The sequence below is a fragment of the Anopheles stephensi genome, chromosome 2, assembly GCF_013141755.1.
Source record: "Anopheles stephensi strain Indian chromosome 2, UCI_ANSTEP_V1.0, whole genome shotgun sequence".
Classification (NCBI taxonomy): Eukaryota; Metazoa; Arthropoda; class Insecta; order Diptera; family Culicidae; genus Anopheles; species Anopheles stephensi.
This window is the reverse complement of record NC_050202.1, coordinates 6,470,714-6,491,179: the sequence shown is the minus strand read 5'-3', so window position 1 is coordinate 6,491,179 and position 20,466 is coordinate 6,470,714. Positions and strand designations below refer to the sequence as shown.

The window sequence follows — 20,466 nt, the reverse complement described above, 5'->3', positions numbered from 1 at the left end:
TGAGCTATGGGAGGAATAATCGTTAAAGCTAGAAAAGGTAGGCCAAATCCGCCTCAATGTAGTCCTCGCCCATGTATGGATAAATTGAAAATAAATTTTATTGCACATCAAAGTATAGCTTTAGCTTTGTCTAAACTTGATTTGTACTGTGGGTTTACTTAATTGAACTCAATTTAATCATAATTAGTACTGATTGTGGTAAACACTAGGCGTCTCCATCGTGAAGTGTAGAATAGAACATTTTTTATAAAACGATTAGAAAAAAAGTGAAATTGGGCTCAGTTTACCTAAATTAATTGTAAAGCAAAAATGTGTATCTTTCTTTTTTTTTGGCATATTTCAATTTTACAACCGCAGTCGAATGTCAGGATTTATTAAAATGTACGACTATCAATGGCTTATTTTGATATTTAGTTTTACGATATCTTTAGTCTTTTTGACTGCGGCTGATATGAGTCGTGAAAGTCATCATGCTTTTTACTTACAATTACAATTAAAAGTAAAAACCTTAAGTGTAATCATCACTCTCCACAGCAAAAAAAATCAATACACAAATTGATGTTACTTAAAGAGTCAGACAATAAAATCGATTCCTAACCTACCTCCATCATTAAATCCATACATGCATAAATCAAATGTAGCAATAAAGCAGTACAAATTATATGGTTGAGGCTTACAAACACTCGCTCGTTAAAAAAAAATCCCAAACGAAATTATGGGCGGAAAGTGATTAATAAAAAATATTGGGGTTTTCCCGGGTTGGTGTGTTCATATTAAATGGCGGAGTTCAACACATGCCATCAATAAAAATAATGGTATCAATCAGGCAGAAAGTGAAAAAGAAAAACCGTAGAAATGCGCCATTTATATAGGAGTGGCTTGTAGGGTGTAACGTTATAGTTTCCACTATCTGCTTACTGGGCAGAAACAGGGGCATTTTCTTCCCTACCTGTGTGGTTTCCATGCTTGCCTGTATTTTATCGTAATTTCAGTGAGAAACCCATTTAGTTGCACATTTATAGTGGTGTTTGTTTTTACAGCAGTGAGTTGCAATGATAATAATAACATACGGAGAGTAAGACATGCTGTTGTTGTTAGTAGAAAATTCGAGGAAAAACGCTACTTGCGCCATTCTAGACCATCCAGTGCAGTGCAATAGTGCACCGATGCGGCTCTCGAACAACACGCCTACTTCGGTGGGTTATGCTTCACCGACGCGTTGTGCGACAAACAAGGACGAAAGCTTCCTGTGGGGATGCACTTCTTGTACGGCGTGTGCAGGGTTGGGCAATAGAAATAAAACATAGCACAGGCAGAGCAGATGATGGGCAAAGCCATTTTTGTTGCACTTCTTATGTCACTTTCTTCTGTCTGCCTTCGGTAAAGAGCTGCATATATATGTACTCTTACCGTTCACCGATGCCTTTATATATGTACAGCAGCAAGCCGAGGATGCGCCTGTATGCCATTAACACAACAAACGATCGTTGTTGCAGTGTGCAGGAAAAATATTGCAGCAACATTCGATGCACCCCCCAGCTGCACCCGCCGACGACGACGGACCGTGGCGCATCCTGGGGTACGGTCACTGGTCATGGGCGATTCGCAAGAAGCAGCTCCACCATAAGAAGCAGCACCACACAACAATCCGAGCGGGGCTGTGTATTTAATTTGTATTTATGTAGAAATATACTTACTCGATCGTACGTTTCGCTTTGGCTGCTCGGGCACGGTGAGCTTGCGCTTTCGCCTTTCTCCCTCGCATCTCGGTAGGCGACGGCTCGGGAACACTTCTACCAGCGCTCGACCAGCGCATCGCACCGTCCTGCTCTGGCAGCACTGGTCGATCGAGCGCGCGCGCTCGTCGGCACGCACACCGAGGCAAGAGAGATGGCGTGTCTTGCTGTCGTGGTAGAGCACGGCAACAGCAGGCTCCCAGAAGCTCCTCGAGCTCGAGCACCGGCAGAGCAACGTTAGTAGTCGCAGTAGTAGTAGCCTCCATTTGCGACTCATCTCACTGCGATGTGTATGTAAATAATAAATAAACACAAATACACAACCCGAGTCTCGGAAAACAGCTCCCCACCCCCCCCCCCGTCCATCCGTTCGTGCTCCGGTTCCCGCTCCCCCCTCGGGTGTGCTTTGTATGTGCGAATTCTTGTGCATTTTCTTCGTCCTCTTCCCCCACGCTCCCGGGTGCCACCTCCATCGCCTCACCAGTTTACGAACCCTCGGATGCTCGGTGCTGTGTTGTGTTGCATTGCATTTTAATATAAAGCATGTTTTGTGTTGCTTTATCCCGTTCAGTCGATGTTTTGACGCTGTGTTGTGTTGTAGTGTGTCGTCCGGACACCGTACGGTTTTGGTACGCGCGCACCCGTCGGCTACTGGTACGCGCGCCGTGTTTCGGTTCGATAGTGCGGTTCGTCCACTTGCATGTAGATCCGGGCAGTGCACACCAGATCGGTACAGCCGCTTTCCGTGCAGCAGCAGCAGAACGATGAACAGTGAACGGTCGCCCAGCATCAAGAGCGAGGAAGTTAGCCAGGATGTACCGGAAACGGCCGAAAACACGAACGCGGGTAATATGATACTTCTGCTGATTGTGATAACGATTTTGAATGTTTCAGAGATGTTTTCCTTAAATGTAATATTACTTCCAGCAATCGTAACGGTGCGTAAGTTGATGGTTGGTGCTATAAAATGATTGCTTTACTTTCAGCCAAATTGATTCAGCAAAAACAGTTGAAAAATACATTTGTAAAATGGAAAAGGAAATTCGCATTTTATTTATCCCGATTACTCTCGCTATCCGAAACTAAACATAATCGGAAGAATAATTTCGAGGTGGATTTCAAACCATTATTTTTATTTTATATTTAAATATTTACCTTAAAGACTCACAACTTAACATTAGCTATAATGTGCAGATTGATTTTCATTGTTAATTTCAATATTTAACTTTGTATAACGTGTACAATTTTATTCTGGTTAGTATATCTTGTGGACAATATGCTCAATAAATAATAGATTAAAAACTGGGTACATATTTTACACCAAAATAAATTGTCTGTAGCAAGATAACGGTCAAATATTTCACAAAAGATTTTGTTGCAATGAGTTACTAACCATTTTAAGGTTAGCCATCCTCAAATTTTTAATTTTTCCTTTCAAATTACGGCCGTCCTACAGAAATCAAAAATAAATCGTTCCTTTCATTCCAATCTTTTGGATCTTATCTGTGCTTCCATTAATCACTTTATTTGTCGACATAAAAATAAATTTGAAACACTCAATATGTGAGTTTGTATTATCATTATCCACTCTTTTTTATAAAATTGTGAAACTGTATTAAAAACCCATATTTTTCAATCAAAATGCTTTTATCAGTACACAAATAGCTCATTATAACATATTGCAAAGTATGTTTGTCTGGCAACGTTGATTACGCTGCACTACATTTGTTATAGCAAACTGACAGCATTTCCTAAAGTTTAAATAATAAGTAAAATAAATAATTTTTAGTGAGTCAAGACTTGATGGGATTTTTATTGTACTTTAAATTACTTTAAAAAAGAAACTAAATTTTAGTAACGGTTTATTAGTAAAGTTTGTGCTCATAAAACGATAACTCCATTGCTTTATAGCAAACGTAAGCACCAATCACACGCTTGCAGGCAATTTCTGTACAAGAAAACATATTTTGCAAGCGTTAACTCAACTGCTCTTAAGCTAGGACAGAAAGGAAAGTCCCAATCGGTTAATCGGCGGTTCGCTTACTGCCAACAGTGTACAAGAGCGACTGAACGGCAATGGCCCGTTTGCTCGGTGCACAGTTGGCTCGCCCTTCTTAAGAACGGAACTCGTTACATAACTTCGGGCGCCGTTTCTTTTGCCCGGAGACGAACATTACCGAGTCCGAGTCCGAGTTGTTCCCCTGCGCCGTCGAAAAGGAATCGGCTCTGTCTGCCATACGAAAGTACATAAGTTCTTGTGCTCCAAACCTGTACACACTCGCACACACACAGAGCTACATTTACGAAAAGGATGAGAAAGCGTACCTACCGTATGCTGGACGAGATTGAGGCAGGCCATGGTAGAAGCGTCGACGGATGCAACTCTTCGGTGCCGTTGCTTTCTTCGGTCTGTAACCAAACAACATTGGTAGTAGTGTTGGTGGTGGTTTTAGTAGTGTTGTTTTGTTGTTGGTATGTGTGTGTGTGTGTCGGTAGTGTAGATTCTCACGGCATGCTTTGTGTTGCGCTCGATCGTGTATAGAAGTACACGTTCGGTTTTAATGGCATCTTCTTGGCATAACAATAATGGCGCGGCACCAGGGGTGCATTTTGCTGCACATCTTCACCTACCCTTTCCCCCCCCCCCTTAAACTGCACCAGAAGATGAGCAAAGATGGTGGAAAGTGCCCCGTTATTGCTTTCATCAATCGTCTCCCGGACGCAAACACCACAAAGCCCTGTAGAGCTGAAAAGGCGTTCCCTGGGTAGCTCGGGCTTTTGTACACGCCACTGTTGTATTATTGTTGCCTATCTCTGTACACTCCCTGGCAACTGGTCTGAGGTACCACTATCCTTTCCACATATTGCAATAACATAAACGATCCACATCCACGAGCAGCCTTTCCCTTCGGAGATTTGAGGCAACGTCGTTTCTAGCAGCGTGTTGTCTCTTTTGTGCGCATTGAACTCTTCACCAACGCGCGCACACACACACACATAAAACAGAGATGCAGTAAAGCTTCTTATACAGGCTGGCTGGCTCTTTTCTTCTTACCGAAGTGCAACTTTTCCCGGTGCAAGAGGGAACGCCGCCTGCAAACGCCGGGAACGGCACCGTGCAGGCGAACTATTTTGTTGATTATTATTTACTGTGTTTATTTTCTTACTCTTGCTCTGGTGGTGCTTTTCGTTTCGGTGCCACCGCCGGTCCCTCCCCATGTGGCTTCTCGTTCCCTTCATCCCACATCTCCGGGGCAATATCTGTTTATCATTTACTCGCTTTCACTGTGCAGCAACCAACCAATCGGGACGCCATTTTCCTTTCCAACGGGTCTCCAACGTTTTGATGGGTCGCGTTGGCTTACACGGGAAGGACGAGGACGATGCACCAAATAGGGTGGTAAGGTAGGATGTACAACAGCCACACTACAACGACTAACCGTTAACCGGTTGGTTCGGGCTTTTTCTTGCTCGATGGGCGCGGTTGAGGTGCCAACAGCGACTGCCCGGGCATAAATATTGTTTTGCATGCCGCCCGACTGTTGTTGTGTGCGAGTACACACAGTACATAGCATGTTAAAAAGCTCGTTGGGTGCAACCCAAAAAGTAACAACACTATGTATTAACAACAACATAATAATAACAACAACAGTGTGCAACATGGCGCCGTATGCGCCTCGCAATACAATCGGTATTGGTACGGTAGATTTGTTTGGTTGCAACGATGCCGTCTTAGTAGCGATTGGAAAGCTGCATCGAACACACCATGGACACAGCGGCACCGGTCCACGCCATTCCCTGCTGCCAGCTGGTGGACGCAAACAACAACTGCCAGTGTCGTTCGGGATCGATGGCGCGACCACGCGTTCCGAGACCGTTGGAAGTGAGCGCACTGCTTACACCGTTAGCGCACTCCAAGAGACCTGCCCGATTGATACGATCGTCCATCAGACGCCATCACAGCAATGTGGTAAAGTGGCATCCGTACGGGGCGGCATTGCAGCAGGAAAACCTGAAGAAGATAAGCATCGGAGAACCAGCGGAACGAACGTTGCAGAGCACGAGAGACGTTGGGAAGGACGACCGTGCGGACGACACGATTGTCGCACTCAAAACGGATGAACTGGGCGCGGGCTTGATTGTTGTGGATAAGTTGGAAAAGGTTGCCGTAATGTGAGGTGACAAAGTCTATCGTAAGTTACTTAAGTTATGCTATATTTATTGCGTTACAAGGTGTATACAAATAAAGAATAATTTGTTAACAGTTTAACCGAATTTGGCGATTTAAAGTCGAGAAATCGGATGAAAGAAATTTACATAAAACTTATTTAACTTTTTCCTCTATAAAATAATATTTTTATTTTTATTTTTATTACAAACAGGCTGTTCCTACCAAAAAAAGATGTTTTTTTATTTTATAATTTGCTTTTATTAGCAATACGGCCAGGCCATTCCACACGATTTTTTGTTAATTATTTTATTTTATTTTTTAATTTCTGCAACTAATAACCAGTACTTGCATTTATTTACTTATTTGTTTATTCATACCTTATATGAATATGAATATGAGGTAAATATGTAACATAAGTTTCTTCGCAAGAAAGGTCCGGTGGCCAAGACAGTCTTGAAGCGACTGGACCGGAGTTCGAATCCCATCCGGCTCATTCACCAGTGTTTAAATGAATTTTTCACCAGTTTCCCGAAGTTTGCCATTCGTATGAGAAACCGGTACGATCTCCTGTAGGCATTCACAATTCTAGCAACTACAAACCAGACCAGTGATCCAGCTTGAAAGGGGCCCTTTGGTAGAGACAACCAACTTCCACTCCTCGTAGGAGCTCCAAGGAGGCGGCTTGGTAGCTGTGATTCCCTGTACGACTACACACATCCACGACTGGATTTTAATGTCTCAATAATTATGAATCCCAATCCATGCCAAGTTGTCAAACCCTCCGCAAAAGGTAAAGAAGTGTAAATGTCTCCATGAGTACACTGCACAACATTGCAGCAAAAGCAATACCTGCACCTGGACCAGAGCCAAAAGATGGCTACAGCATTTCACACTCAATCAACATTGATGGTGCAAAGTGCAGCTAATGAGGTACCAACAATTCACTGTTAAATTTACGTACTGGAATGCTCAAACTTTTTTATAATAATATTTACCGTCTCCATAAATGCGCGCTTAATGCACCGGCTCGATGCAAAAGCTTCAACATTGCACTGCAACTTGTATGACACATTGGAGCTTTGTAGGAGCGCTGCTTTGCTCGAGTCGATGAAAGTTTGCAAAGTCGATGAAAAAGTTTCATCGATTTTCGTATGCGCCCGCCGCATGACTGTCAAAGTGGCTGTTGCGAAATGGAAATTAAAAATAATCCCAACAATTGGGATTCTTTCGAATAAGAAAAGTGAGACAAATGAAAAACAGCGCTATTTTCAACATATTTCAATAACGATTAAATCGACAAGCTGCATGTAAAAAATAGCAACAAAAAAAGTTGCAGAGAAGTTATTTGACATATGGCGCAAAAGCGGTGGATAGAATGCTCCCTTACAAGCGCCACGATATGAGCTCACCTGTGCTACAGTGATTGTGATAAGAGTTGATAAGAATTTCCCTCGTGGTCATCGATCGACGCTACCTTTTGTGCTACCGAAAAGACGCTTCGGTATTTAGTTTCTTTTCTACGGGACAACCGTAAGCTCAACGCCATAAGAAAGGAGGAAAAGCGATGGCTAACTTCAAGGTAAGCATGGCACGAAGAAAATTATCGATTTTTGCGCCCATTGCTCCGATAACAAACGCGCACCAAACAACAACCATCATCTTCCACTTCCATCCGCACAGCCGATTGATCTGTCGAAGGAGGACTTCCGCAAGTACCTCGACCGCCAGGGCGTGCTGGACGCAATAACGAAGGTGTTGGTCAAATGCAACACTGACCGGCCGGAAAATGCCCTTGGCTATGTGTTGGAAAATTTGAACGAAACGCACGGCAGCTTGAAGGCGCAACTGTTCGAAGCACACCAGGAGATCGAACGGCTGAAGATGGAGCTGAGCGCGCTTAAAGTGAATGGCGAACCGGGCACAGACCCTGCCACACTTTCGGCGTCAGGCGTGAAGGAAGAGGTGAAAGAAATCGATAACGCTGCACCGCTGAGCAATGGTGCTGTGGAGGTAAAGCAAGAGGAGGACGAGGATGTTGGGGAGGTGGCCTGTGCGATTAGCGTGAAGCAGGAGAAGGATGAGGTCACACCGTCCACTTCGGGTGTGCGTACTGGCGACGAAGGAAAATCGAAGGAGGTTGATGCTGGAGTAGCAGCAGCAGCAGCAGCAGCAGCAGTAGTAGCAACCCCATCAACAACACCCGGTAAGGATGAAGCGGCAGAACCGGTGGCCATCGCTGCGACATCGCCAGCGACCGAAGTACCGGACGCAAAGGAAACAAACACTGGCGGCGAAAGCAAGTAAGCGTCGGCAGCCAGACAAACCATTCCTATAGGATTAATCGTATCGGTAGTGTCTTTCGAATCGGGAATTCGAATATTAGAACGTAGGCCACAAACAAATGGTGGATAAAAAGGAACAGTGCAGGAACATAGTAGTATGTGCGATCTCTGCCGCAACCCGTCCATTATCTAAAATGACAAAGAAAAGCGCGAACAAAATCGGAAGGAGGCTTCAGTACAATTGCAAGCGGGAAACCCGGTCAGACATGCCGGTGGTATACTACCAGAGGGCATGTTGAAATTCCCGGCGTATTTAAGTGCATCTGCGTTCATATTCATCGTTATCATCGCTTCATCCATCCCGTGGTGTCTACGCTAGATCTCACCCTCTTAGCGGTCTTAGTCCAATCGTCATAGCCAATTAGAACACGTGATCGAAGATCGGAGGGTCTCCTCGATACCTTGAAGGGAGGACAAAATATCATTCCAGCCATCACAGATACAAACAAAGCGTATATAGAATAAAACGCGATAATAAAGCGGTACGATAATGTATCCTCGGAAATGCAGCTTTATTTGTAGCTCGTCTTCTTCGCCCGGTAATTTCTTCGCGATTTTCCAGCCAATTGCTCCGCCGTCTACGCTTTGTCCTCGCCCGTTGCCTTCAGCGCCTGGCGCTTCTTCACGTCGTAATTGTGCACCCGGGCCATGTTCACCTCGGTCGTGGTGATTTGATCGCGCAAAAATTCCTGATCATGCTCCAAACACCGCAGATTCACCTCGGCCGACTTTTTGTTCTGGCGCAACAGCTCCTCCGCCTCGTCCAGCGGGTACTCGAGCATAACGTTCGCGCCGAGCCACAGGCAGACCGTTTTCGTCGGTGGCATGATCGTCTTGACGAACACCTGCTCGCTGAGCAGAAATTGCGTTTCCTGGTCGTCCGTTTGCTCCCGCAGGTTCTTGATCATTTCGAGGTTTTTCGTCAGGTCCGGAATTTGCTGCCGCAGCCGCCTCCGGCGCGATACCATGTTGTATTCCATGAACCGGTACTTGCTGTGCTGTTCGTCAAAGTTTTTCAACACCTTTTCCACGCTATCCTCGTTGCCGGACTCTTTCATGTACTGCTCCACATCGTCCTGCGTGAGATGGGGTATTTGGAAACCGTTCATCACAATCAATCACACATCCACGGCCCCATAAGGGGTTTGCCTCAACCGGGCGATTCATGTGTGCACCTTAAATGGGCATTAACATAATACGCCTACTTACCACAAACACAGCCTCCGGGATGCCTGCATATGATTTTTGGTCGGTTTCTAATTTTGGTAATTCGATCTCCTCCATGTTGCGGCCTGTGTGTGCAGGGTAGGGGCCGGGATTAATTTATCTTTAGCGATTGCTACAATGTTCGTGGAACAATAGAAAGCACACAACAAATGCAATAAGAATTGTGGTTCGGCAAAATAGAGGTGTCAAAGTTATTGTTCCTCTTCTTCAGCGCTCAGCAAACTCTCATTTCAGGGATCTTCAACCGAGTGGTGTTGACAGCTGTCATTACGAGGGAACGGCAGTTTGATTTTGAGTTTGCAAATTAATAACTTTCTTACCATATTAAATTAAAGTGGTTAAAATTGACTCTTATATTATAGAAATACATAAAACCATGTTTTCATCCAGTTCCACCGCGAATAGTGATAAACATTATTTCTGTCACCACAATTGACACGCTTGCTTGACAAATAAACTCGATGGCGAACTTTCTTGCACTTGCTCGCCTAGTTTTGGTAGCCCTGCTCCGGGGAGTAACGGAATCTACAAGCCCCTATATGCTTGTGTGTGTGTATGCGTCTCCCGTAAGCGCGTTCGTCCGTATTCGTACAGTTGCGCTGAACCGAGGCTCTTCACTTTAGTGCGTGCACATTCTTCAACCCGTCCGTCAGGAAAAAGGAAATTTTCTTTTTCCGCGGCATCTGCCTGCCTCCCGCTCCTCCTCGCGCGTGTGTGACGTCGGCAGCGAAGAAAGTCGAGACAAAAGTCCACAATTCTGACCGCGGATTTTTCGACCTCAAACGCTACGCTTCTGGCGGATAAGCAAAAAGAGTTTCGCTAAGAAGAGCAGCAGCAGCGAAGAAGGAAGAGCGTACGGGAAGAAAACCACCCCAGCCAGCCAGCCAGCCACCATCATTTGCCGATACGCGCGTGTGTGTGTATGTGTGTGTGTTGCGCCGTGTTTTTCTTCACTCGAGTTTAGTTACTACAGCGCAAAGTCAACGACGACGTCGAAGCTGTAGTCGCAGTACTCGCAGCAGCAACAACAGGGCCGCAGCGCCGTGTGTGCCGTTCTCACGTTGACGAAACTGTAGCATCCATCCACTGCAAAAAGGATACACTCTAGCTGGCCGCTCGTTGTGTGTGGTGGAAAGTGCGGAAGGAAAGGAAAACGTAAAACCTTCCCCCCGCCCCGCGCATTTGACGTCGATCCCTGCCCTCCCCGGTGTGTGAGTGTGTGTCCGACAACCCGTCCCGTCATCATTGAGCGTAACTGAGAGTCGGTAGTCGTCGTATCGATTCAAAATGTCGGACGTAGAGTTATCAAACATAGACCACCTCATTGCGATGCTTTTAGAAGGTAATTGTAAATTTGCTGCCTGTCGTACCTGTGATTTTCGTTTTAGTGCAAAGCTGGAATTACGCCCCGTTCGGGCCAACGGCCCCACCCCGCGCTCACTCGCTCGCTTGCTGGCCCGCTCGTTCGGTTCCGGTGTCGACCTGAGGTGTTATGAAGGTGGTGAAGAAGATGTGGTAGCATTGCGCTGTAGTGTGTAATAAGACACACGGGTGAATAGTATGACCGTGTATAAATGACCTGTCCGTGTCGCCCAGCTTCGTGATACGCGATGATGGCCAATCTTGGGGCTCTGTGCGTGTGTGTGTGTGTGTGTGTGGTTTAAATGAATAACGTGCCCCATCGGATGTGAATCTGCGAATGTGTTGCACGTGTGTATGTGTGTGGCGGTGTATGAACAGAAATTTCGTGCGTGCTTTTATGAGTCAGTTCAGTGTAGAAGATTTCAGTGCTCCGAACATGCTAGGGAAAAAGAGAGAGCGAGCGAGCGAGAAAGCCGAAGCAGCCAGCAGTAGCGATTCGCAAGAGAAAGCGAGAAAGAGCTAGCGAGCGAGTGAGCGCGCGCTCTCACCGGAGAGCGAGCTGTGTAAAAATGCGTGCCTGCTGCCGCCGCCGCCACACATCTTGGCACCCGCCAATAGTGTCACCGTCGTCGTTGTCGTTTTTTTTTTGTTGCTTTCGTTGCCTTTTCATCTGATTTTCATCTATTTTTCCCACAGTTCGCGGTGCAAGGCCGGGGAAAAATGTACAACTGTCGGAAACGGATATACGTCTGCTATGCTTGAAGTCGAGGGAAATCTTTCTCTCCCAACCGATACTGCTCGAGCTGGAAGCACCGTTAAAAATTTGCGGTAAGTTTGATGATGCCGACACGGGGTGGGTCAGTGTAACCAAAAGGGTTGTTGTTTTTATAAGCAGAAGAACTGAACAGAAAAATCAAGGTTGCTACCCAAAACTCTGCAGGAAGAAGGGTGAAGATGAGGGTTTTTAAGTTTATTTACTCTACCAAGGCCTGCCTGGGCTGCCTGTGGTATCTCGTTGGGGCAGCTTCATGCGCGTACGTTGAAAATTCGGCCATATTTGTTTGTCTTCACGACGGTGCCTTTTTTTTCCTTTGTTATTGCTTACGCTATTGCACATACACATACACACACACACACACACACACACACACACACACACACACACAGGCGGTCAAAATGCTAGATGTGTCGCCGGTGTGTCCTCTATTTGATCCTTTTTTTTGGCTATTTCAACCTTGTTTATCCCTAGAAACCGGAATATATTACGATTAATGGTTCGTGCATAATGTGTGTGTACTTACTCCACCGAATACATAAAATCGAAAAGGGCACACACGCGCACACATAAGTAGTAATGTTTCTAGATAGGAGTGAGTAGTAGGCGACGGCCTCAACCTTCGCCCTTTACCGCACACACGTGCTTCTTTGATCGATCATGCTGCCTGCTGCCCCCTTCTCGTCAGCATAGCCGTTCGCACATCGAGAAGGTGTTGTCCTGAATCGGCCGCGCTACCACCGTAATTACAACACGCCCAACATCCCTAGCAGCGCGCGACTCATATCAACACACACACACTTCCTTTTTTATTGACACGTTGGGGGTACTTTCTGGGCCGAAAACGCATCGCCGCCGCACACTCTAGATATGGTTAGCGGATGAAAAAGGTTGTCCGCGGTAACCTGCCGTGTACGGCCGGGCACGAATGAAAATGAAAGTGTATTTGTCACCGAACAAGTAAGGCTAGGTCCTTAATTCCAATTGACGGTCAGCAAACCGTTGGACTCAGGTGTGTCTCATCGAAAAGAAATACGAATTCTATACTAAGCGAATAAGAATTGGTAGATTCTTGGGATACTTGCAGGAAAACAAGCCGTGTCATTTTGGTTAGCTCTGGACACCGTTCTCGAGCAGGATAATGTAGCGATTTACATCACTAACCGGCTTACAGACTCGTGTACTCGTCTTTTACAAGAAGAGCTTGGAACTGGAGAAGTTCTGGCCTACCATTTAAATCATCCATAGCTAGATAGTCAGTCCCAAGACCTCCCAAGGTTGTAGAGCAATCGAGGAAGCAAGAAGCATATTCGACGGATCGAACAGGAAATGGTTAAAGGGCCACCTTCAAATGACTAAACACTCAGAAGGAGTGGTGGGTGCTAGAAAGCCCCACACTGACACAGCGATAAGGAAGCTATAAACAAAAACATAAGCACCAGTACGTTATCTCAAGCGATTCGATTCTCGATTGTAATCAACGGCTGCAGCTGCGGGCTCGCGCGCTGTGTGGGTCGAGGGATCTAATTGAATTGGTCTGAGAAATTAGGCCGCGCATATCCATCCAATTTTTAATATTATGTGTGTATTTTTGTTTCTTCCCGTGCTGGAATAGGTGACATCCATGGTCAGTATTATGATTTGCTGCGTTTGTTCGAGTACGGTAGCTTCCCGCCAGAGTCGAACTACCTGTTCCTCGGCGATTACGTCGACCGGGGAAAGCAATCGCTCGAGACGATATGCCTGCTGCTGGCGTACAAAATCAAGTATCCGGAAAATTTCTTCTTGCTGCGCGGCAACCATGAATGCGCCAGTATCAATAGAATATACGGGTAAGTGGTGGAAGCGCAGAGAAGAAGAACACCATCTCTTCCGCCTGTCTTCTTCGTGTGTGTGTGAGCCAGAAATACTCGCAACTTATCGATCGAATCTTATCGACAAAAAAAAAAAAAAACTGAGGAAACACGGACAAGAGCCTGTTGTCGCGCTATCTCGTGGCGGCTATGTGGTGATACGAAATTCATGAAGGTTTACATGTTCTTTTGCTTTTGCAGATTCTACGATGAGTGCAAGAGGCGCTACAATATTAAGATGTGGAAAACGTTTACCGATTGCTTCAACTGTCTGCCGGTGGCCGCGATCGTAGATGAGAAAATTTTCTGCTGCCACGGCGGTCTCAGCCCGGACCTGCAGTCCATGGAACAGATCCGACGCATTATGCGACCGACAGACGTGCCCGACCAGGGGCTGCTGTGCGATCTGCTGTGGTCCGACCCGGACAAGGACACGAACGGTTACGGTGAGAACGATCGTGGCGTCAGCTTCACGTTCGGTGTGGATGTAAGTATATCTAGCAGGAGGAAAAGCTGGCAGCGGCAGGCAAAAAAACATTAATTTTCTTATTTTTTGTTTGTTTTTTTGCAGATCGTGGGCAAGTTTCTAACCAAGCATGACTTTGACCTTATCTGTCGGGCACATCAGGTGGTGGAGGATGGTTATGAGTTCTTTGCCAAGCGGCAACTGGTGACCCTCTTCTCTGCTCCCAACTATTGCGGTGAATTCGATAATGCCGGTATGTGTACTAGGACGCCGCTCAGCACTGTGTCCGATGAACGGGTGCCTTAATGCAAGCTTTTTTTTCTTCTTCTACTTCCATCCTCAGGTGCAATGATGTCCGTCGACGATACGTTGATGTGCTCGTTCCAAATTCTGAAGCCAGCCGATAAACGTAAGTTCCAATATGGTGGCCTCAACTCCGGACGGCCAGTTACACCACCGAGAAACTATAGTAAAAACAAAAAGAAATAATTTATCCAAATAGTACTACTTCTCTTACAACAACAACAACAACAAAAACTACTACTACTACTACTACTACTACTACTATTAAACAAGCAAAAAAGCAAAACAAAACTACTACAAATTACGTACTACCAAACTTGTGCGGTATCCGTTCTGTTGTTGCATCTACTCCCCACCCCCTACCCCCGTTTCCCCCACCCAGCGCCCCTCCTCCAGTCTGCTCCCAGTTGTCCGGTGTTTCTCCTTTCCTTTTTGCTTCCCTATTAAACACATTTTATAAAACAAAACACTTGATCGACTGACAATGCAGCAGCAGTAGTGTAGCGGCAGCAGCAACAATGACCACGCGGCGCGCCCTGGTCTTGTGCAAGGCAAAAGCATATGTATCTTTGATTATTAAATTTCAACAACCACCCCCCCCCCCCCCCCCCCAAGATCATTCATCACACAATCATCGCTTCTAGGGCACGTGCACGTGTGTGTGTGCCTGTAACCACGCGGGTACGCGCACACCGCGGCTCTGACGATGAAGTTGAAAAGGAAAAGGGATAGAATCTACAAGTTAGACGAAGGTAGTCGAAAGGAAAAAGGTCCCTTTAGGGGGGGGGGAGGGGAAACCAAGAAGCTACATTTTGATTATATTCTGTTACAAATTCGACACGATTTAGTAGAGAGTGAAAGAGCAAACGGTGAGACGATAAAACGCGCGCTGTTGGCAGCACAGCACAACAGCACAATGTTTTGCGAAAAAAAAGGGGAAAAGATTCAAATGGGAAGGATAGTGAATGGATCATTCTGGCGTTGAGTTGTAGGCAGAGGCAGTAGTAGTAGATCGCGAGAGAGATAGCGAGAGAGAGAGAGCAAGATAAAGAGCAACAAAGAGTTGCGAAAAAATCGGAACGTTTCTGAATGATAATTTAATTAGAAACACTACTAGCAGTTATACAGTGCAAGAGGAAGAAGAGCTAAATAAACATACAAACAAAATATGCATGCTAACAACACACATGATAACAACACAACACTGATGGTAGATTTGTCAGTTGCTCGATGGGCTTTACCACTACTAGCGCGACTAGCTAGCCGCCCCACGCGCGTGTGTGTGTGTGTGTGTATCTGCGTGCAGTTGAAATGCAATGAGAGCACACTTGTGTGTGCGCACACGATGACACACGCAGCACCGCTAAGAAATGGGTCATAAGAATGTTCTGATTACAATAAGAGGCAAGCAACACTTGTTTAAAAAAAAAACATTGGCAGTGTGTGTGTGAGTGTGTGAGTGGGCTCACAAGATCATCCATAGGGCAAGAAGCACCCTCTAGTAAGGGCCAATTAAATGATTGAGATTATCGGTGGATGAAATCCGGATTACATTTAATCACCGTGTGTGTTGTCGCCCCATTAGTAGATGAGCCCTCATCAGCTCGGTGCGCCATCATCCCGAGAGGCAAACACGCCCTGTTTGTTTGGGCTACGGGCCAGTTGACTTCGGAGAGCTACACAACTCCAGCTTCCAACCACCATCACCACCAGTACACGTTAATAAAGTATGAACCGAAGCTTCTTCAGTTGGAAACCCTACATTTTGCATGCCACAGCAGACCCTAATATCTGTTTGTGCTGTTTTGTCTCGCATTATTACTTGGTAAAGGAGAGAAATTTCTATTCTTTATTTCACATTGCGTCAGTGTACTTTTCTATATTGCGATCGCAACCACACAGGTGTGGGCGCTGGTTTTAAAAGGCCGCGCGCGGGGTTCGATGTTTGATGAGACGACTCAAACGAGTGGCGGCTGGCTTTATTGTAAGGTGCGCTGTGATTTCACTCCAGGAGGTTTGGGTTAAGCACGTCGTACGAAGCTTCTACCTAACCGTGTCCATCCACGAATTGCACGAATGGTTGTTGAAGACTCTCACACACATTTAGCACACGACATGGGTTGCGCCAGGTGTAATGGAGCAATGTCACCAGAAAACATGGTTTGTTGCTGATAACAAAAGCTGCTGTAAGAACTTTAAACATTAAAACCACACAGAAAACCAACACTCTTTTAAGTAAGAATCAAAATTTTAAACCAGCATAAATAAAATTGTATCACAGAAAAACAAAAAAACAAGGAAAACAAAAAAAAAACCAACGTGCAAAAGGGTTTCCGGAAGTGATCATTTTTCATCCTGTTGGCATCGAAATGGCTGTGTGTTTTTTTTTTCTTCGGATAATTGTTGTAGGGTTAATAAGCTAATCCTCTCTTCTTTTTTTATTTATTTTAAATTAAATTTCAAATTTAAATTTCTCAAAAACGTTGAAAGACACTTTAACGACTTTTTTTAAGGATCGTTGTAAATGTTTCGACAGCTTCTTCTCCTCCTCCTCCTGCTCCTCCTTCTGTCCTGAGCGTTTGTCCCCTTGTTTTGTTTGTGAAAAGCGTCGTGTGCAGGGAAACTCCGTCCTACCGTACTGCTAACACCTAATTATTGGCAGCGGTTTACTGCATCAAGCGGCGTTCGAGTGTCCGGATGTCTGTAACGATTTCGGGATCCTAACAGGAATAAAGCAATAGTCGCTAAATTTGTATCAGACATCCCGCACGGACGCTCGTTCCTTGCCTGATGACCCCCGCTCTATGATATCCCATTTACTCACCTTGTCTCTCCTCTCTCTCTCTCTCTGTACACATTAGTACACCACATTACTTAGCCACTAGCGCCGCCATCTTTTGTTTCTACAGCCACTAAACTAATGCCGCACCATTTTTTGTTTGTTTGTTGCCTATGTTTCGGTGTAGGTGGCTTTCAGAAGCTCATCAAAAGCAGCAAATTTTAAGAGCGAATTAAACGCGACACCTCCACAAGCAAGTAACGGAAAACATAACGGTGGACCAACCGGAGAAAAACGAAAAAATGGCCGATAAGAGTGTTAGTATGAGAAGTGGCACGAAGTGAGATGAGATCATCACCCTCGTTGATGCGCGTTGCATGCTCGTTCCCTCGCGGAACGTTTGAAGAAACCACACGAATATCCGCCCACCACACCCAAACACGACACAGACCAACCAAGAGCTCTCGTCCTTGTTGTGTGCTGCTTCAGGACTCTTACCAGGCGTGCCTCGGCCAGCAAATGCAGAGTCGCCGGCCGGCCGGTTCGTTTTTCTTACCAGCACCTTGCCACACTCATCACCACCACCACCACACCACGAAGCGTTAATATGATTTTCTCAATTCCGTTGTTGTGAGTATTCACCCAGTGGTGCAGTACGCTCATGTACTGGCCATCTTTTACTTATGCTTACGTGCCAATGCCTACTATGGTTCTGTTGTGTGTGTGTGTGTGTGTGACGATGTGGTGGCTGTAGTAGTGAGTGTACGCGTGTTTGTGTTTGTGGTTGGTACTGTTGTCCATAACAATTTAAAGCATAGATTGAGAGCCGGCTTTTCGATCTCTTAAAATTCGATCCGTTTCCGATACGACGACGCGGATTCGAATGATAAAAAAAATCCATGCGCTTATTTCGAAATTTCCCATCACAAAACACAAAAGGGACAGGACAAAAATCATGCTACTCGAACTTGACATATCGAGTAGGCAGCAGTGTTTTACTACATTACTGTGTGAAAATTCCACCCAAAATTATGTCCTTGCGTTATGTGGTTTTCGTGAGGGGTTTTCGTCGCCTTTTTTTGTTCTTTGTTGAGCTGTTTTTTATACATTTTGTTTGTTCTTTTCTCTATTTTTTCTATAAGTTTTCCTCTGTTTTCTTATTTTTTCTCCCTACTTTCCTTTGGTTGTAAATATGTCGATTCGATTAGCTCTTTTCCCTTTTTTCTTTCACTTTAGTTGTTTTTTATTTTTTTCTTCATTTTTTGCTTGGTTTTCCTTTTTTTCTTTGAGTTCTAAATATATTCTTTTAATTTTCGTTTTCCCGTTCAATATTGTTCTTGATAGATTGATTGGATAAAATGGTTAAGATATGAATCAACAGCAACGTGTGCTGAAATGTTCTGGAACATGGTTAAGATAAGCAGAGTAAACTTAACTTATCTTTGCTATCTTTCATCATCTACTTCCCTTGTCTTCTTCGTGTTCAACCGTCGTGTTGCCCTTCTATTGATCGAACCCTTGACTTTTCCTTTGTTTTTTGTTATTGTGCTTTTTCTTCCTTCTCATCATCCTCTGCTGCTTATGCACCACTCTTTTCGTGTGTCGTTTTTTTTCTCCTTTTCGTTAGTTAAGTTTGCTGTTGTGAGTGTGAAAATTCGATCCATGTTTTCCCACGTTGGTGGTGTTTTTTTTTTTTAATTCTTTTCCTCCTCCTCCCTGTGCTGTGCTTTGCTGTGGTTTCTCTCGCTCGTTCCGTTAATCGATTTGTGATTCCACGTTTCCTCCCTTCTTGCAGCAGTACGATTCGCCGGACGTGCCGCTTGGTGGAATCGAACTTCCCATTTTGCCACCCAAAGAAAACAAACCTAACAACACACACACACACACACACACACACACACACACACACACACACACACACACACACACACACACACACACACACCGGCATTGTGGTGGAGAACGTAGACGGTTTTCCAATTTTAGTTTTGTTCGTTTTGTTCCTGGTGGCGCGTATTACTATTTTCCCCCCGGTTTTTTTTCCCCCCCCCCCCCCCCCCCGTTTACGGTGTATTAAATTGAATGAGTATTTAATGTTTTGGCTTACAAAATTGAATCTAAAAAATTCCCTTCACCCAATATTGTCTTCTATAGTTAGCGAAAAAAAAAGAAAAAAAGAAAGATAAGTAAAGTATTACTCACAACGTTTTTCCAACTTTGAGTTCTTCTATATTATTTAATTATCTTTTTTCTGCCGTTGAAAGAATTGGATAGTGTTTCTGAGTAATCGCGAGGGGGGATTAGGGTGCTTCGTCACAATCTACTAGCATGTTTTGTGTCTTCCCGGTCCGAGGTGGATTTCTGGCGCGTTGTGCGCTCTGCTGATAAGGGCAAGCCGCGAGATAAAACACCTCACCGGATTTGATAAGCTAAGTACGACGAAAGAAAGAAACATAGCTACTCTCATAGCCGGTGCGCTTGATTGTCCGTTCAAACATTCCGTCACGCTGAGCTTATGAGCGCCGTATCTGCTGCAGTGCCGTCGCGGGAGATTTAAATGTAGTGTCCCCGCTGCTAGTGTAAAATTTCCCGGACGGCAGACGCCAAACCAAGCTTCCAGATGATTTGTTATTCCGCTGGCAGAATTTACCCACCATCATCAGCACCATCCGTCCGTCGGTCGGTTAGCAAGTCTACGGTGAGCAGAGTCTGAGGGTGTCACATCTGTTTAAGGTCACGGGCCGAGCGTGCCCAAGTTGTTTCTCCCGTCGGTTTTTTTGGGCAGCAGGAGGACCATGCTAACCAGGTAGGCAATCGGCTGGTGGGCACACATGAAATTTAATACACAACACAATCCAACAGAGAGAGAGAGAGAGGCTTGCGTTGTTTGTTATATTTGCATATTCAATCATACACTGTTATCGTCGAACAAACTACGTCAATTGCGAGGAGACGGCTTATGCGTACATGTCATTCATATTATGCAGGAACCAAAAAAGTAAAAAAATTGTTATTCATACTTTTTTGGTCCCATCGGGAGGATTGTGCGGACTGAGGCCTTCCTATAGGCATCAACATCAAGCCCCTATTTTTGGAGGAAATGTAAAGGGGAGCTTTACAGATAATTTCGCAAGAACGCTCAGATGATATCACAATAGTAGCACATAATTTCACAATGGGCGGTGATAGATGCGACCGGTCTTCGGCACGACCGTGGTTCAAATCCCATCCGGACCGTTCCCCCGTTGTGAGGGCTGACTATCCAACCATGCGGTAGCAATAAGCCTAGTAAGCCAGAAATGGCAGGCATGCCTTTATTATTATTATTATTATTATTATTATTATTATTATTATTTATTGTCCGCCAATGATGGTTTAAAAATTATCTTTAACACTTAAAGGAAAAGTGAGGATGACAGAAGGATTAGGCGGTAAGGAAAGAGACTTCACGA

At 45.1% G+C, this 20,466-nt stretch overlaps 3 protein-coding genes and 1 long non-coding RNA gene across 6 annotated transcripts; 2 read left to right on the top strand and 2 right to left on the bottom strand.

Moving 5' to 3' along the window:
• The first annotated feature begins 7,193 nt into the window (after positions 1 to 7,193).
• LOC118505798 (c-Myc-binding protein homolog) lies at positions 7,194 to 8,754 on the top strand. Its single transcript, XM_036042133.1, has 2 exons — positions 7,194 to 7,486; positions 7,588 to 8,754. The coding sequence occupies exons 1-2, from the start codon at positions 7,472 to 7,474 to the stop codon at positions 8,209 to 8,211; spliced, it is 639 nt and encodes a 212-aa protein (XP_035898026.1). The 5' UTR covers positions 7,194 to 7,471; the 3' UTR covers positions 8,212 to 8,754.
• LOC118505799 (prefoldin subunit 3) lies at positions 8,727 to 9,721 on the bottom strand. Its single transcript, XM_036042134.1, has 2 exons — positions 9,459 to 9,721; positions 8,727 to 9,325 (listed from the first exon to the last, which is right to left on the bottom strand). The coding sequence occupies exons 1-2, from the start codon at positions 9,531 to 9,533 to the stop codon at positions 8,828 to 8,830; spliced, it is 573 nt and encodes a 190-aa protein (XP_035898027.1). The 5' UTR covers positions 9,534 to 9,721; the 3' UTR covers positions 8,727 to 8,827.
• A 287-nt stretch (positions 9,722 to 10,008) lies between these two features.
• LOC118505796 (serine/threonine-protein phosphatase alpha-2 isoform) lies at positions 10,009 to 19,229 on the top strand. Of its 3 annotated transcripts, XR_004905452.1 has the most exons (8): positions 10,049 to 10,818; positions 11,535 to 11,666; positions 13,229 to 13,445; positions 13,668 to 13,953; positions 14,038 to 14,185; positions 14,276 to 14,341; positions 17,202 to 17,644; positions 18,810 to 19,229. XR_004905452.1 is itself a non-coding variant. In XM_036042131.1 (7 exons), the coding sequence occupies exons 1-7, from the start codon at positions 10,764 to 10,766 to the stop codon at positions 17,237 to 17,239; spliced, it is 942 nt and encodes a 313-aa protein (XP_035898024.1). In that variant the 5' UTR covers positions 10,028 to 10,763; the 3' UTR covers positions 17,240 to 17,901. The 3 variants fall into 3 exon arrangements, 2 of the variants coding, with proteins under 2 accessions (XP_035898023.1, XP_035898024.1); XM_036042131.1 differs by lacking the exon at positions 18,810 to 19,229 and having other exon boundaries at positions 10,028 to 10,818; positions 17,202 to 17,901; XM_036042130.1 differs by lacking the exons at positions 17,202 to 17,644; positions 18,810 to 19,229 and having other exon boundaries at positions 10,009 to 10,818; positions 14,276 to 16,459.
• LOC118505800 lies at positions 14,812 to 17,207 on the bottom strand. Its single transcript, XR_004905453.1, has 2 exons — positions 17,060 to 17,207; positions 14,812 to 16,955 (listed from the first exon to the last, which is right to left on the bottom strand). It is a non-coding gene; the product is annotated as an uncharacterized LOC118505800 (long non-coding RNA).
• Positions 19,230 to 20,466: the final 1,237 nt, after the last annotated feature.

What these genes read in the sequence shown, in the direction of transcription:
- LOC118505799 (XM_036042134.1), bottom strand. Translation starts at nt 9,533, where the DNA reads ATGGAGGAGATCGAATTACCAAAATTAGAAACCGACCAAAAATCATAT. An exon ending in TCCCGGAGGCTGTGTTTGTG is followed by an intron (nt 9,326 to 9,458) that starts GTAAGTAGGCGT and finishes CATCTCACGCAG; the next exon opens with GACGATGTGGAGCAGTACAT.
- LOC118505796 (XM_036042130.1), top strand. Translation starts at nt 10,764, where the DNA reads ATGTCGGACGTAGAGTTATCAAACATAGACCACCTCATTGCGATGCTT. An exon ending in CATTGCGATGCTTTTAGAAG is followed by an intron (nt 10,819 to 11,534) that starts GTAATTGTAAAT and finishes TTTTTCCCACAG; the next exon opens with TTCGCGGTGCAAGGCCGGGG. An exon ending in AGCACCGTTAAAAATTTGCG is followed by an intron (nt 11,667 to 13,228) that starts GTAAGTTTGATG and finishes GTGCTGGAATAG; the next exon opens with GTGACATCCATGGTCAGTAT.